General features: G+C 43.4%; 1 protein-coding gene across 1 annotated transcript in view; it reads left to right on the top strand.

Annotated features, from left to right (window-relative positions):
- The first annotated feature begins 9,546 nt into the window (after positions 1–9,546).
- The window catches only part of CHRNB3 (cholinergic receptor nicotinic beta 3 subunit), a 31,448-nt gene continuing 25,189 nt past the window's right edge, over positions 9,547–15,805 (top strand). The window contains exon 1 of the mRNA XM_030312539.1: positions 9,547–9,598. Coding sequence (XP_030168399.1) covers positions 9,547–9,598 — 52 coding nt within the window. The remainder of the gene's footprint in view (positions 9,599–15,805) is intronic.

Here is a 15,805-nt window from a genome sequence, read left to right as displayed (position 1 = left end):
TCCACAACTCACAAAAAATAAAAAATATATTAATCATGAGGAGGAAGAACAACCTCAGTTTTTGTTTCTGTGAGCTGCCATCTTTGTTTTTCTGATATGCACATCTTACTTTCTTCTTGCTCAATGCAAAGGGCAAGCAATTCTAATGTCTGTGTCTCTGAACTAGAATCAAATGATAAATTGCTGTCAACAGCTGCAAGGAAAAAAAATAACACCTTGAATGCCCATATTATCATGCATTTTTACTCCTTTAATAAACCAAAGTACAATTGCTGTCATTTGGAAAAAGATGGGTGTGTTTTAAGAAGCACCCAAGAACTCACCCAAACTTCTACTGTTTAAAACCTGATCAAGGGGCACCTGGGTGCCTCAGTCAGTTAAGTGTCCAACTCTTGATTTCAACTTGGGTCATGATCTCACGGTTCATGGGATCGAACCCTGTTTCAGGCTCCATGCTTATCTCTTTCTCTCTGCCCCTCCATTGCTCTCTCTCTCTCTCTCTCTCTCTCTCTCAAAATACAAAATCAATAAACTTAAAAAAAAAAACCTGATTGAGAATTTAGTTCATTCTGACTTTTGGCTCAAAAAGAGATTCCTGTAGTTTTGAGAGGGAAACAGCTTGTCACGTGGGTAAGATGACTGTTCCATAAGATGGGGGATTGGATAAGAGCCAATGAGGAATGCATAGAGACAGAGGAGAATAAAAAAAAAAAAAATAAGAAAGAAGAGTGAAGGTAAAGGGAGTAGATGAAATATCATCAAAACATAGGTCAGAAGATTTCTGTTTCAAAGAATATTCATCTTCTCTCCTCCATAAAGTTCCCATTAAAGAGTTTTAAAAACTGCAATCTCATAAATTTTCATAATCATGAAGTTTAGAAGCTCCACCCCAGCATGGCTACTATCAAAACCCAAACAAACAGAAAATAACAAATGGTGAGGATGCAGAGAAAGTAGAACCTTTGTGCACTGCAAGTGGGAATGTAAAATGGCACAACTATGGAAAACAGTATGATGTTTCTTCAAAAAAACAAAAATAAAAAGTAGAATTACCATATGATCCAGGATTTCCACTTCTGGGTATATGCCCAAAATAATTGAAAGCTGAGATTCAAAGAGATATTTGTACACCCACGTTCACAGCAACATTATTCACAAAAGGTGGAAGCAACTCAAGTGGCCATCAATAGATGAATGGGTAAACAAAATGACACACACACACAGACTCATACTCAAACACACACTGGAATATCACACAGCCTTAAAAAGGAAGGAAATTCTGACACATGTTACAACATAGATGAACCCTGAGAACACTGTGTTAAGTGAAATAAGCTAGTCATGAAGACAAATACAAATATAGGAGTATGCTTCCACCTATGTAAAGTCCCTAGAATAATCAGATTCAGAGACAGAAGGTAGAATGCTTGGTTGCCAGGGGCTGGGAGGAGGGGACAATGGGGGTTATTGTTTAATGGGTATAGAATTTCAGTTTTGCAAGATTAAAAGAGTTCTGGGGATGGATGGTGGCGATGGTTGCATAACAATGTCAATGTACTTAACACTACCAAACTGTATGCTTAAAAATGGTTATGATTTGGGGGGGGGGAGCTGTGTGGCTCATGTTGTTAAGCATCCAACTCCAGCTCAGGTCATAATCTCATGGTTCGTGAGTTCAAGCCCCATATTGGGCTCTGTGCTGACAGCTCAGAGACTGGAGCCTGCTTCGAATCGGTGTCTCTGTTCCTTCCCTGCTCATGCTCTCTCTCTCTCTCTCTCTCATCACTGTCTCTCAAAATATAAAAATAAACATTAAAAAAAAAAGCCCATAGCCCAAGAGTCACATTCTTCTCCTGGAGTCCAACATCCCACCCTGCTGATCTCCATGCATCGCCGTGGAATGCGGTGGGTAACCTGGGACCTTGTTGGAAATGTGTACATTCGGTCCCACCTCAGACCTCCTGAATCAGAAACTCTGGGCTCTGGAATTACAGTGTTATCAATCCTACCAGGTGATTCAAATGCCCCTCAAATCTAAAAACCACAGCACTAAGGTAATTGAAGTGGAGACAGAAGAGATATGTTTTGAAGACAGAGAAAATATGACTTTGTGGGGATTGGATACAGAGTGGAGAGAGAGAGGTATCAGTAGGTAAAGGTTGAATGGATACCTGTTGGATGAATGGATGTTTTCTTAAAACTGTTCTGCTCTTGGGGCTCCTGGGTGGCTCAGTCAGTTAAGTTTCTGATTTTGGCCTCAGGTCATGATCTGGTGGTTGTGAGTTCAAGCCCCACATTGGGCTCTGGGCTGACAGCTCAGAGCCTGGATCCTGCTTTGGATTCTGTGTCTCCCTCTCTCTGCCCAATCTATTTCTTTGTCTCTGTCTCTCTATCTCTCTCTCAAAAATAAATATTAAAAAAAAAACAACTGTTCTGCTCTTAATTTTATTTTGTTTTACTAGAGTGAGAAAGAAAAAAATAAAAGCATGCTTTCTTAAAGCATTGGGTTGGAGAACAGGAAATAGCCAGAATGGTTGACCTATAATCCTTAGAATCCACACAGGTAGGTTTTACCCAAATGTGTACTTAACTGTACACATGGCAATTATGTAGCAGGTGAATGGTAGAGTCATAAAGCTTACCAGCTGGCCTGGTAAAGACACACACAACATACACACACCACACACACACACACACACACACACACTCACACAGAGTTGCAAGCATACCCTTCTACTTCCTTTTTGTACTGATGTCAGGGGGGGGAATGATGTGGAACATGGCTCAACCCTGAGGGATATTCTGGGACAGGAGACTTTCAGTTTTAAAGCTGGGACAGTCCTGGCAATCAGATGGTTGGTCACCCTAGTTATAACACAGACTCATAGATTTTTCAAATTTAAAGGATTCAGAGTTTGGGGCACCTGGGTGGCTCAGTCGGTTGGGGCGTCCGACTTCGGCTCAGGTCATGATCTCACAGTTCGTGGGTTCAAGCCCTGTGTCGGGCTCTGTGCTGACAGCTCAGAGCCTGGAGCCTGTTTCGGATTCTGTGACTCCCTCTCTCTCTGCCCCTCCCCTGTTCACACTCTGTCTCTGTCTCAAGAATAAATAAGCATTAAAAAAATTTTTTTAAATAAATAAATAATAAAGGATTCAGAGTTTGACACTCTGGCTACAGAGTAGAATTACCTGGAGAGCTTAAAAATATATGATTGCTGGGCTTCACAATAGACCAATTAAATCAGCATCTCAAGGGTGTCTGGATGGCTCAGTGAGCATGAGACTCTCCATCTAGGGGTTGTGAGTTCAAGCCCACGTTGGGTGTAGAGATTACTTAAAAAATAAATCTTTGGGGCATCTGGGTGGCTCAGTTGGTTGAGCAACCGACATTGGCTCAGGTCATGATCTCACAGTTTGTGAGTTCAAGCCCCACATCGGGCTTTCTGCTTTCAGCACAGAGCCCACTTCAGATCTTCCACTCCGTCTCTCTCTGTCCCCTGCCCTGCTCACGCTCGTCACTCTCAAAAATAAATTAAACATTTAAAAAAATTTTTAAATAAATAAATAAATAAATAATTTAAGAAATAAAATCAGTATCTCTGGGTGCAATACCCAGGCACAATATCTTTTAAAAGTTCCCCAAGGGAACAATGAGACCTGATCTAATCCAGCTTTTTACTGGCCAGATGAGGATCTAACGCCAGTAAAAGTTATTTATCCAAGGTCACTCAATTAATTAGGGGCGAAACTCAGGGTTCCTGACTCTGAGGCTAGTGTTCTTCCCACACACCACCATCCTTTTATAGATAATTAAAGATTAATTACTTGCAACCAGCCCCTACCCACCAATGCTAATTAGGACAACACACATACCACCTGTCTGGCCCTCAATAAAACAGACCTTTGAGCTTCCAGCTGGGCGCACTCACGGTTGAAATCCAAGACTCTTTTCCTGCTCCCTTCCAACTGTCTTCTCTACCACCTGCTCTTTTCCTAAGTCCCTCTGACCTCCTGAGGGATTCAAATTCAGCCCGGATTCCTTCCCCGGGGATCCCCGTTCCTCCCGGTTACAGATTTGGCCTCAACCATTTGACCCCAGCACGCTCTCACTTCCGCTTCCGGCAGATGTGGTGGGCACACAGGATCGCTCACATGCAAGCAGAAGCCCAGCCTGGCAGCGGCCTGCCTGACCAGCGTCCCACCAGGAGAGGCTAACCGCGGAGCTCCCTTAATTGAACTACTTTTGTAGAACAAGCTAGAGCCACAGCAGGCTGTGTCGTAAACCCTCCTAGGCCGGGAAAGCCAGGCCGCCTGACTACTTGCTGTCTAGCACGAAACCAGCGCCCCTGCTGAAGATGAGTCCAGGATGAAATAAAATGCCTCGCAAAGGTTAGGGTCAGAAACCCAAACCCCAGGCCTGGCCAGTCTGACCAGGAACGGCTGGACGGTTTCTCCTGACCAGGAAAAGTGGTGAAAAAAAAGGTGGTGGTGACATGACTATGGTGAAGGAAAAAGGCATCTTGCCAACAGGACACAGTAAAGTCTCAGAAAAGGAACGAATGGAGAATGAAATTACAAGTGTTGAAGTAATTTCTAGGTTCAAGATGGAGCCGCTCCCGCCAGGGAGCCACAGCAGCAGAGGAGACCTAAATGACTTTGGGGTCCCTGCAAATCCTCTGCTTGACACCAGTCAGCCCTGCCCGCCCCCTTACCCCAAATAAAATATTTCCTTTGTCTCCTCCTTGGTCTTCTTTCTTTCCTTGTAAAGACTTCCTGCCTTTTGTTCTGACCACTTGGTAAAGTGTGGAAGTTTGTGTCGCCCATACTGTCTTCTCTAATTCTCTTTGCAACAGTAACAGGAGCAGTCCCCCTCCCTCCCTACAGGTGGCAGTCCTCCTGGGGATGCGAGACCCTGGGGTCTCCTGGAGCTGCCCCCCCCCCCCCCAGCCCTCCGCCCTGCCTGATGGTTTCTTGTGGTTTGTCCCACTGTCATCAAGTGTTTCCTCCCGGTCCTTGTGGCAGCTTAACTTGGAGGACAATGCCAGTCCGTGGTCTGTGGCAGTAAACCTGGCTTCTCTTCAAAACCATGTGGGCCGCATTCTAGACCCCGGATCCAGAATTCCTGGGGAAAGCATCCAGGAATGTGTGTTTCTCAGAAGTTCCCCCAAATGATTGGGAAAGCACAGACCGATTTGGGAACCCCTGACGTGTGTGGTAAGCGTAGTGGTGGGTTTCTCCATGCAAGCCGTCCTTCCCACAGTGACCAGCCAACGTTCCCGGCGGGGGCGCTCCCAGCTTTCCCAAGCCTGGTTCCCGCGCAGTGGCGGGCATCAACTCCTTCCAGGCCTGGAGTCTGCAGCTACTCCAGGGGCTTGCCCCAACTTGCTGGGAGCTGTCTGAGGATGCGTGGAGCTGTTAGACCAACACCCATTGCCTTCTGATGCGTAGTTTTGGATTTGGGCAGCCTATGTTTATTTTAGTTTATTTTTTAATTTAAAATTTAAGGAACGAATAGCATCTAAAGCGTACAACCTTTAAAAACGGAGACGGTTGACTTAAGACTGCAGTATGATCTACAGTCCACCAGGGGGGCCCCCAAGTCCTGTACCGCATGTCCATCGTCGCAAGTCCTTTCTCTGGGTCCTATTCGCTGTTAACACCAACGCTGGAGAAATGCAAAGCCTTTCCAGGAGCCCCTTGGCTCAAGTCTGGATCTCAGGAAATAATTTAACATGTATTTAAAAGCCATGAACTTCAAATCTCTGAGAGCGATGCCTATTGGGAGGATGTCACACACAAGAGAGCAGTGGAAGGAAAGCAGTCAACCCTTTGTATTAAAGTGCTCTCTCTCCAGGCCTTTTGAGTTAATACGTTTCAAACCCAAAGAATTCTCTCTCTCTCTCAATAAATAAATAATAAATAAATAAATAAATAAATAAACTTTTAAAAATGCTGATCAGTGGTGCTTGGCTGGCTCAGTTGGTAGAGCATGATGCAACGCTTGATCTCAAGGTTGCAAGTTGGTAGAGATTACTTAAAGAAATAACATTTGTTTAAATATATTTTATTTTTAAATTTTAAAAAATGTTTATTTTTGAGAGAGAGAGAGAGCGTGAGCAGGGAAGGAACAGAAGAGAGGGAGACACAGAATCTGAAGCAGGCCTCAGACCCTGAGCTGTCAGCACAGAGCCAGACACGGGGCTTGAACTCACGAACTGTGAGATCATGACCTGAGCTGAAATCTGATGCTTAACCATCTGAGCCACCCAGATGCCTCTAAAGAAATAAATCTTTAAAAAAAAAAAAAACTAAATAAATAAATTAATAAATACTGATTGTAACTTTTCAAATCTTCAGTTGAAAGCAATCTGCTTTCTCTCACCTTTAGTTTTGTTTTTGTGACTGCCGTGTGTACATGTCCTATGGAAGTGGTCTGGAGAGCATTCCAGAGCCTCACAATGAGCCAGCTTACTCTTCACAGGTTGCACATTGGGTCAGTGATGGAGGAGCAGAGGTTTTGCTTGGGGTCCTAGAATGTAAACTTGTCCTCTGTTGATAATGGAGACCTCTGATTATTTCTTTTTTTTTTTTAAGTAATTTTTCTGAAGTTATTTATTTATTTTGAGTGAGAGAGCACAAGCAGGGGAAGGGCAGAGAGAGAGGGACAGAGAGAATCCCAAGCAGGCTCTACACCGTCAGTGCAGAGTCTGATGTGGGGCTTGAACTCACGAATCGTGAACTCATGACCTAAGCTGAAACCTAGAGTCAGACGCTTACCTGACTGAGCCACCCAGGCATCCCAGACCTCTGATTATTTCTGATTTGATAGACCCAACACCAAAGCCCAGGCAGCTGTCAGCTCATGTTTATTGCTGGTTATAGGACAGGTGAGGGAACATGCACACATGTTCAAAATGGGATGATTTTTGAGATAAGGATTTGTGTTTTGTTCTTTGTGTGTTTCTTTCCTATATTTTCCAGGGCTCCTTATGTTTCCAGGAACTCACAGCAGAAGCTGCATAAAGACAACTTCTCTTCCTGTTTATTTGATGTCTGCTTTCACTAAAAGTCTAAACTCACTGAGAAGACTATTTGAGGTTTCTAGAGTGGGAGGGAGACAAGATGAGTACAGGGGAAGCTGTAGGGGAGAAGGGTGAGAACTTTGCAAAAAACTGCAGAAGGGGCCAGAGCTGGCTATCCCTGCAGCAGCCAGGACCACGCTGCCATGGTGGCACCGACGGAGGCGGCCGTCCTCAGGTGGCAGTGGCCGTGTGGAGGCTCAGAAAGGGGGCGTTCTATCACCCAGACCTCCGGTTCTGGCAGAACCGAGCCGAGGGGGGCACAACTGCCACTTCCAGAGGACCATGTGGGCCGGCCACCGACCCACCTGCCGTGGTCCAGATGACTAGAGTCTGCAGGGCCCGCCCTGTATTTTGGGGACCACATAAGCCTTCCCATTTCTTTCGCTACCCTAGATGAGAGGAGGAGGCTCCTGTAATGACTGAGACTGATTTTTCTGCCTGCTCAGTGGAAGGGCAAGCTTCATTTTATTTGATTCATTGAAATAAAGAAAGGTGACACTTCCTGCACCTCTGGGTTAGTGGCTAATTTACACCCGAGACAGTTGTAAATTCACAGCAGACCTGGAACACAATGCATAGGAAATCAGATGCAAAGGAAATCAATGTCTGATTGCTTCCTTCTTCCTCCTTTCTTCCAAGCAACACTCTCAAGCATTTCCCGTGATAGGCACTGGAGAGAAAGTGGAGATACAGGAACAAAAGAACAGAGCCTCGTCCTCAGGGGTTCTCAGAGAGGAGCAGAGTCCTACCTCCTCAGCCAGGGCTGTTTTGATTACATATTACTGAGCAGGGCCTGGGGTTTGATAATTGCTGATGGCACATAGTGGGGGCTTAGTAAGAGAACATCAAGAAAATTTTAATTGGATGAAATCAGTGTTAGAAAGTGGAGGACGGTCAGTAATGTATCCTACAGACTGAGAGGCACTTTCATACTGAAAACTGAAGCAAGCCACGCCGTACCGTTTGCACAGTTTTTCTTCAGTGTAGCTTACTGGCAAGGGCAATCAGGAGAGCGAATGGACCAACCATCCAGGGCACTACGAAGCTATCTCCATTCCTATTCTGTGCAGCCATCCAGACCTTAATCCCCAGATTTATGGAGTGAGGGGCACGGTGGCGTGGCCACAGGGTAGTTATCTCAGGTGGCACACCAGCCCGCCACAGGGCTAATAGTTATCTAATATAGCTCCAGCTGTGCCCCATAGGGACCCTCTACTAGTTACCTAAGACGGTGTCAGCTGTGCCCAGAAGGGCTCTTTACTAGTTATCTAACATGTTGCCACCTGTTCCCAGAGGCAAAAAACAAGATGGAGGGCCAAAGATGGACTCGGTATTGCCCAAGTGGAGTTCCTCAGTGCCCTGGAGCCTGGGACTCCATCACCTGGTCCCCATCCAGGTACCTGCTCCCACCTGGCCCTCTCCTGTATCCAGCCCTAACTTACAGTTGTCCACTCATTAGATTTGAATTTATGAGGGGTCCTCTGGTGTGGACACCACTGAACTAGATTGAAAATCTGATCTATTGTGAAGAGGTGAATCAAAGAAAGAGTGGCATTATCAGCCTCCAAGTCCCATTAGGGAAACAACCAGACCAAGCTCCGACCACACTCTCTCCTGTAGAAGATAAGGTGATCTGGTGGGCCCAAGGGAATGTCGAGGATCCTCTGACATTAGAACACATTAGTCATGAGAGGCACAGATATATTCATTATTCTTTTTTGTCAATTGAGGTATAATAGACATCCACATTATATCAGTTTCAGGTGTCGATATTTGGACATATTGCAAGTGGTCACAATAAGGCTAGTTGCCATCCATCAGCACACATAGTTACGTATCTTTTTTCTTGTGATGAGAACTTCTAAGATCTACTCTTCTAGCAACTCTCAAATATGCAATAGTATTACAAACTATAGTCACCATGCTGTACATTACCTCCCTGTGACTTATAACTGGAATTTTATACCTCTTAACCCCCTCATAGTCATTATTCCTAAGCTCCAAGTCCAAAATAAAGAGACAATAGAGGAATAATATGTATGAGAAACTTCTCACTAACTTCCCGCGACGCATGTGATAAAACGTAGTTTTTCTCCTTTGCTCAGATCTCCAACCGTGAGCAAAAATACCACAGAACATTCAGAAGTGGTCCAGCCTCATCCTTTCCCTTTTGCTCTGCATCTCCTTGTGAGAGAGCAGATTAATAAGTCAGGAGTTAGGACCCGAGATACGTTTTAGACTTACACGCTCTGACAGCTCACTGGAAATCAATGAAGTGTAGTTTAAGAACCATCGCACTGACGTGAGATAGTGTGAGACGGTCTTATTCCCACTTCAGGTGTCTCCCCCTCGGGTTCCACTTCGGATTTTGAACTACTGCATTTTCTTTTCAAAACCTCCTTTTCTGATGGAAATGCTATATTGTTATAAAGGAAGAAATTATCTTTCCTAGCCTGACATCATGATGCTGCCAGCCTTCATCCTGCTGCTCATTGTCCTTGGTGTCATTCCCTCAGGTAAGCTCAAGTTAGAGTAAATTAAAACTTCATCACCGCAAAACTATTTAAGCCAGGGAGGTGGAAATACGGTATTCATAATGTTAGGATGATAAAATGTAATGTATAGGTATCTTAGGATAACTTTTAAAATGTGGCTCCAATGAGTAATTCTAGGAAATCTGTATATTGCTAAAGAAATCATCACACCTATGAATTCCATAATGTTTACGCTGTTGTCTTTTACTGTGCTTTTGCTTTTGAATCATGAACTTGGTTGGAAGATATAAAAGCAGGAAAAATGTTACCCAATGCCCTGAATGCTACTCAGAATTGTTAAAATATTTGGCACAGCAATTTACTACATCAACATTTTTATATCATATCTACTAATAATCACTATATCTGTGTGTATATTTTATCCCATCTATCCTGTAGACCTATCTACAAAGTTTAATTTGTGTGTAGATATATTTAGTATGTTTGTATATCACAATGAAGCAAAAGTATGCATCAAATGTCTATGAACATGTGTGAGTTTTCTGTGACTACTATCTACCTGAAAGTAGGGGAATTCTTAATAAGGAAAAGGGCACGTAAAAGGAGAGAGGGAGAGACAGACAGACAGACAGACAGAAGAGAAATGGAAAGAGGAAGAAAATAACTGAAAAGTTTAGGGGAGATGGTCATTTGCACCTGCCAGTTATCTGGGTTTGGGAATCAGTTCCCTTTTTATGTAACTTCAGAACACAAATCTTTTCCCATTGCAGCGGAAACCATTTAGAGCCAGGAGCCAGATGGCAAGAACACACTGTTGCCCCATTAGCAATTTGTATTCATTTCTCGCTAGTATTTTTGCCATGCTTGACTACTGCTATTTTCAGATGGAGAGCCAGAGGCACTGAGATCTGCCCAAGTCCTGAAATAAATCCTAGATTGAATAAATCCTAGATTGCAAATCTAGGCACGAACATACCTGAACATTATCATATCTTTAAAAATGTAGCCTTTCCTCATACTGGGGACTCAAAACCAGTAGTTTTTAAGTGCAGAGGGCATCACACCCACTTTCAAATATCACTAAATTTGGTTCCTGCAAAGTCTGAAATGCAGTTGGTCAGTCGTAAAAATAATCATCAACTTCTGTGTGTTTTAGCATACAATTAATACACATGTGTCTGATGTTTTTTCTGCTTTAATGCACTATCCTATTTACTGTGAAAGAATGGGTTCTTACCATTCTTTCCCTAGGGAAGTCGCTCACTGGTAAGTGGGGGGAGTTGGCATAAACCCTTTTAGTTCATCTATGATCCTCTTCCTCACACAATGATGGTTACATAAGAAAATTGGAATTAGAGGGGAGACTGGTACTCATTCTCCATTGCGTAGGCTGCAAGAGTTTGGGAATTTATACTGTTCTGTAGATGTCTGTCACAGATCTATAATCAATCTATGTAATACTTGTAGTAACTCTCACATTTGTGGATATTTCGAGATCCATTGGCATCTATTTCTATTTTCAGATCAGTAGCACCTTTCCTTAAGTTTTGTAACTTTACTTTTCATTGCAGAGGAAACGGCTTCTTTTTGTTACACAAAACTACCTTTTCCAAATCACAAGGGGCAACCCCTCATTTTTATATTTCTGGATTTGGTGGAAAGAATAATTGTGTATGGGCATGTGACATCTCTTCTGTTGCGAATTCATGCTTTGTGGGTTTGTGTCTGCTCCCAGAAACAGGGGACTGTCTCTTACTCATCTTCCCATCATTCTTACCACATGGTGACATGTGTTTATTCATTCAATAAATATTTACTGAGGGTGCCCTGTATCCTAGGAATGATTCCAGCATGGGATATGAGAGAGGGGGAAAAACAAAATCATTTTAATAAATTCTCACGCTAGCAAGAATCCATTCAATATTTATTATTTGATTTCACCCTGAGGGTGAGCTGTATGTGTTGACAGCAGAAGCCAGCCTATTTGTGGTATGATTTTTTTGGACAGGCTGGTGACAATAGAAGGACAAAACCAAAATATACCAAAAAGTGTCAAAACAAAAAAAAATGTGTCTCTCCCAACCATATTTGCTAAGGTTTAGAAGTCTTAATAACTTTTTTACTCTCTTAGCTAAGGATAAACAATGATGTTGTCTTCAATAAAACCATAAATAAGCATGTGAATTTTCACTGATTAAGTCTTATCAGTTATTTATACCTCAGCGTGCATGAACTTGTCAAATCTTTGCAGAAAGTGTTTTTTTTTTTTTAATGTTGATTTTTGAGAGAGAGAGAGAGAAAGCATGAGTGAGGCAGGGGCAGAGAGCGAAGGAAACAGAGGATCCAAAGTGGGCTCAGCACTGACAGCAGACAGCCCGATGCAGGGCTTGATCTCATGAACCATGAGATCATGACCTGAGCTGAAATCAAGAGTTGGACGCTCAACTGACTGAGCCACCCAGATGTCCCAGAACGTGGGTTTTGATAATTGGGTGAGGAGAGACCAGAAAGTCTGAGAGCCTGAAGAAAGGAAAAGAAACGTGGTCAAGAAGAATAAAGAGGCCAGAAGGTCAAGTTATAAGTTTCAAAGAAAATTTCTTTGCCTCAAGTTGGAACTGGGTACCTCATCCAAATCTCTCATGATTCCACTTACAGGGGTTGAGAGAGCCCTAACCTCCTCATGGGTAGTGAGTCCTGTCTAATCCCTTCATAGCTTCAGTTATCTTTACCCAGATGCCTCTTCTGTTGCAGTAAATGGCAGCCAGGAGCAATGTCCTCCAATCAATGGCACATCTTAAACATTGGCTCTTTTTTGTGTCTTCAGAATAGTAAATATTGGGCATTAATAGGTCATATTTTATGGGTGTTTCATGGACATAAAGCATGTGTGAGTTGGTAGGGGCTTACCAATCATCCACCATTTTATTGTTATTGGGAGAAGTTAAATGCCTTGCTTAATGAAGATTGCCTGGTTTGGAAACAAGACCAAAACTCATATATCTAATCTGAGTCCAGTGGCTCTCAATGTTAAATAAATATTTGTTGGATTCTTGTTCTAACGAGTGACGAGTTTGGCAAGAGACTCCGTGTCCAGAGCCAAGAGCAGAGTGCCCTCCTAGAGCACTTTCCCAGCCTGAGTTCCACATGGAGGAAATTACTGGAATCAGGCAGAGAGCTCCCCACCTGTCTGATCACTTGCATGTGCTCTCCCTCTTCTTGCCTTCCACCTGCAGAGTTGCTTACATCGTCCCAAGAGAAATATTTTGACAAAGAAAATGAGACAAAGATTAAATAGGGAGAGGAGAAAAATAAAGGGGGAGAATCGGGATTTAAAGGAGCAATGAAATTCCTTTTACCAAAGAAATGGTGACAAGCTGTAACAGGCAGCACACATCCTCTGAAGATGTGCATTAGACTAAGTGTGTGTGTTTGAGTATGAGTCTGTGTGTGTGTGTGTGTGTGTGTGTGTGTGTGTGTGTGTAAGGGGTGCAAAGCAAGACTTAATGCAAAGAAAGGGAGGGGACCATGGTCAAGTCTAAAGCAGGATTGCTCCCACTATAAAGCATTGGGTGTCCATCTCTAAGGAGAGTGACCTCAGTGCCCATTCAAGGGACACCAGGGCCAAGCCAGCTGCCAGGTCCCAACTGCAGTAGAGGGAGATTGAGTTGGATTATGGAATACCATCACCAACATTGAGTGTCTGTCTACACCATCAAACAAATATTATCTGTGACCTGGTTTTAGAATATCATTCTTCCTGGCAATAGATCGCTTTAAAGTAAAGTATTTTGGTAAATACAATGCTAACAACAACACAGTAACAAAAAAAAAGCAATAACAACAAATTTATGTTCAAAGACATGAACACATCTGGCACTCATTAACTAGGTTGACCCTGAGTAAGTCACTGCCCCTCTTGGCACCCCAGGATCTTCATCTGTAGAATGAGGGACTTAGAACATCTTCAAAGTCCTTTCTAGCTCCATTGTCTTCACTTCGTCATCATTTCACTTGTCCTTCTTATTTAGTGCTGGTATTATTTATGAATACAAATGTTCTCCCATCCCTCCTTCATAAAGCGGGCTTTGGGAAATGCAAGCACTCACTCAGGGAGTCACTCAGCTTCCAAGAGCGGTTTGTTGACTTGTCAGTGCATTGCTGAGATGTATCTTAGAATATTGATCTTGTCTAATTTATTTAAAATACAAGTCCATTTACAAAACTGGTTTACACACAGATTTTCAGGGATCCAGATATTCCTTAAAACAGATACCCCTGGTCCTAGAAATCCTGAGAACATCTGAGATTCTACATCCTCTAGATCAGTGAGCTGGGGTCACTCTGCCTCCTCCTCCCTCTGTGCACAGAAAGTGCCATTGGAGCTTTTGTGCGTTAACTCCTTCATTTGTTCTTTCCCCAAATATCACAAAGTATTTCTTGAGTCGCTAGTCTCAAAGAATCAACAGTGGAAACAATTTCCTTTCGTTATAATGTTCTATTTGCAAGGACAAACTAGAAAATTTCCAGAGCTATCGTCTACATCTGCTTTAGTAACATCAATGACCTCAACTTTTGTTTGGGGATGTTCAGGAAGGTTGAAGATTTAGGCAGAAAGCATTAAAACTTTGGCTTTTTTTTTTTTTTTTTTTTTTTTTTTTTTGGTAAGATCTGTTTGGGTCTAGTCAACTCAGTCTGCCATAACAAAATACCACAGACTGTGTGGCTGAACAGCAATTTATTTTCTCACGGTTCTGGAGCCTAGAAGTCCATGATCAAGGTGTCAGCAAAAATGGTCTCTGTGAGAATTCTCTTCCTGGCTTGTAAATAGCTGTCTTCTGGCAGTGTCTTTACCTGGCTTTTCCTCGTGCTTGCATGGGGAGAGAGAGCGCTCTCATGTCTCTTTCGCTTCTTATAAGGACACCAGTCCTATTGATTTAGGGCCCCACACTGATGACTTCATTTAGCCTTAGATACCTCCTTATAGGCTCTGTCTCCAAATATAGTCACATTGGGGGTTAGGACTTGAACACAGGAATTTGAAGGCACACAAGTATTTAGTCCATAACGGCCAGTACAGATTTATGCTTTTTGTGCCTTGATTCAGACAACAGCTCACCCTCTGACATTGGCAACATGGGTCAAAACATACGAAGGTCCCTGAAAGAGCAAATCTGCTTATTTATTTCCCTTTAGATCCTGACAAAGAGCAGGATCTAATCATTCTCACAGAGGGTACAGCTTTGAGGGTGGCAAGAGCTGGGGATTGTCAAGGTCATAATGTGTAAGTCTACCTCCCTGCAAACTGACAGTAAGATTTTCCTTCCAGGAAAGGGAGTTCAAAAGTACAATTTCTGTTCTCAGAATTATAATGGCTTAGAGTTGTCCAAGCTAAGAAGTCCGTGTGTGTGTGTGTGTGTGTGTGTGTGTGTGTGTGTGTGTTGGTTCAGACATTATTCAGTTGTTCTCACCCTTCCTGGAGTGTCTCCATCCGTTGTGAGGTGGTGTCTTAAGTAAATTGTTCTCACTGGGCTGAACTGGGACACAAGGGCTTTTGGGGAAGGGCAGTGCCGTTGGGTTCTTGGCCACTAGGACTACACTCAGATTCGTGTAACAATGGCCTATCCAAAAGGCCTATCTTATGAGCCTATCCAAAAGGGAAGATTATTTTTCTCACACACCAAGAAATTTGGAGGCGAGCGGTCCTGGGCTGGTTGATGGTCCTATAGTGCTATCAGGGTCCCGCACTCTGTCTGCCCTTCTAGTCTGCCATCTTATGTGTGTAGCTTTCATCAGGCTTGTGAGATACCTGGGTGGCCAGATCCCTAGATGCCATGTTCTACCTCTAGGCAGGAAGAAAAGGGAGCAAAGGGTGAAAGATGAAAGGTGAAATGTGCATATTGGACCAAGTCCATCCTCTTCAACAGTATTTCCTACAAACTTCACCCTGTGGCTTCTGTTTGGATTTAAGTGGCATGTATATGTCGTATGGCCATCCCTAGCTGTAAGGGGCCTGAGAAGGGAACGTTTTAAGCTGGCACCATTCAATTCTGAATAAACATAGCATCCATTACTGAAAAAGAAAGGGTAAGTGGCTGTTGAGCAGGGAACCAGCAGTCACTGTCATGGTGCCCACCCAACAATATCTCCTGCCAGGGGAGGCCGAGGGAGGACAGCTGTGACCTCCCTGCTTCTCTCCCCTCCAGATAAATTCAGCTCTGGCCCAAATTC

Source organism: Lynx canadensis, chromosome B1, assembly GCF_007474595.2.
Source record: "Lynx canadensis isolate LIC74 chromosome B1, mLynCan4.pri.v2, whole genome shotgun sequence".
NCBI classification, from domain to species: domain Eukaryota; kingdom Metazoa; phylum Chordata; class Mammalia; order Carnivora; family Felidae; genus Lynx; species Lynx canadensis.
Note: the sequence above shows the minus strand (reverse complement) of the source record. Positions and strands in the feature narration are given on the sequence as shown.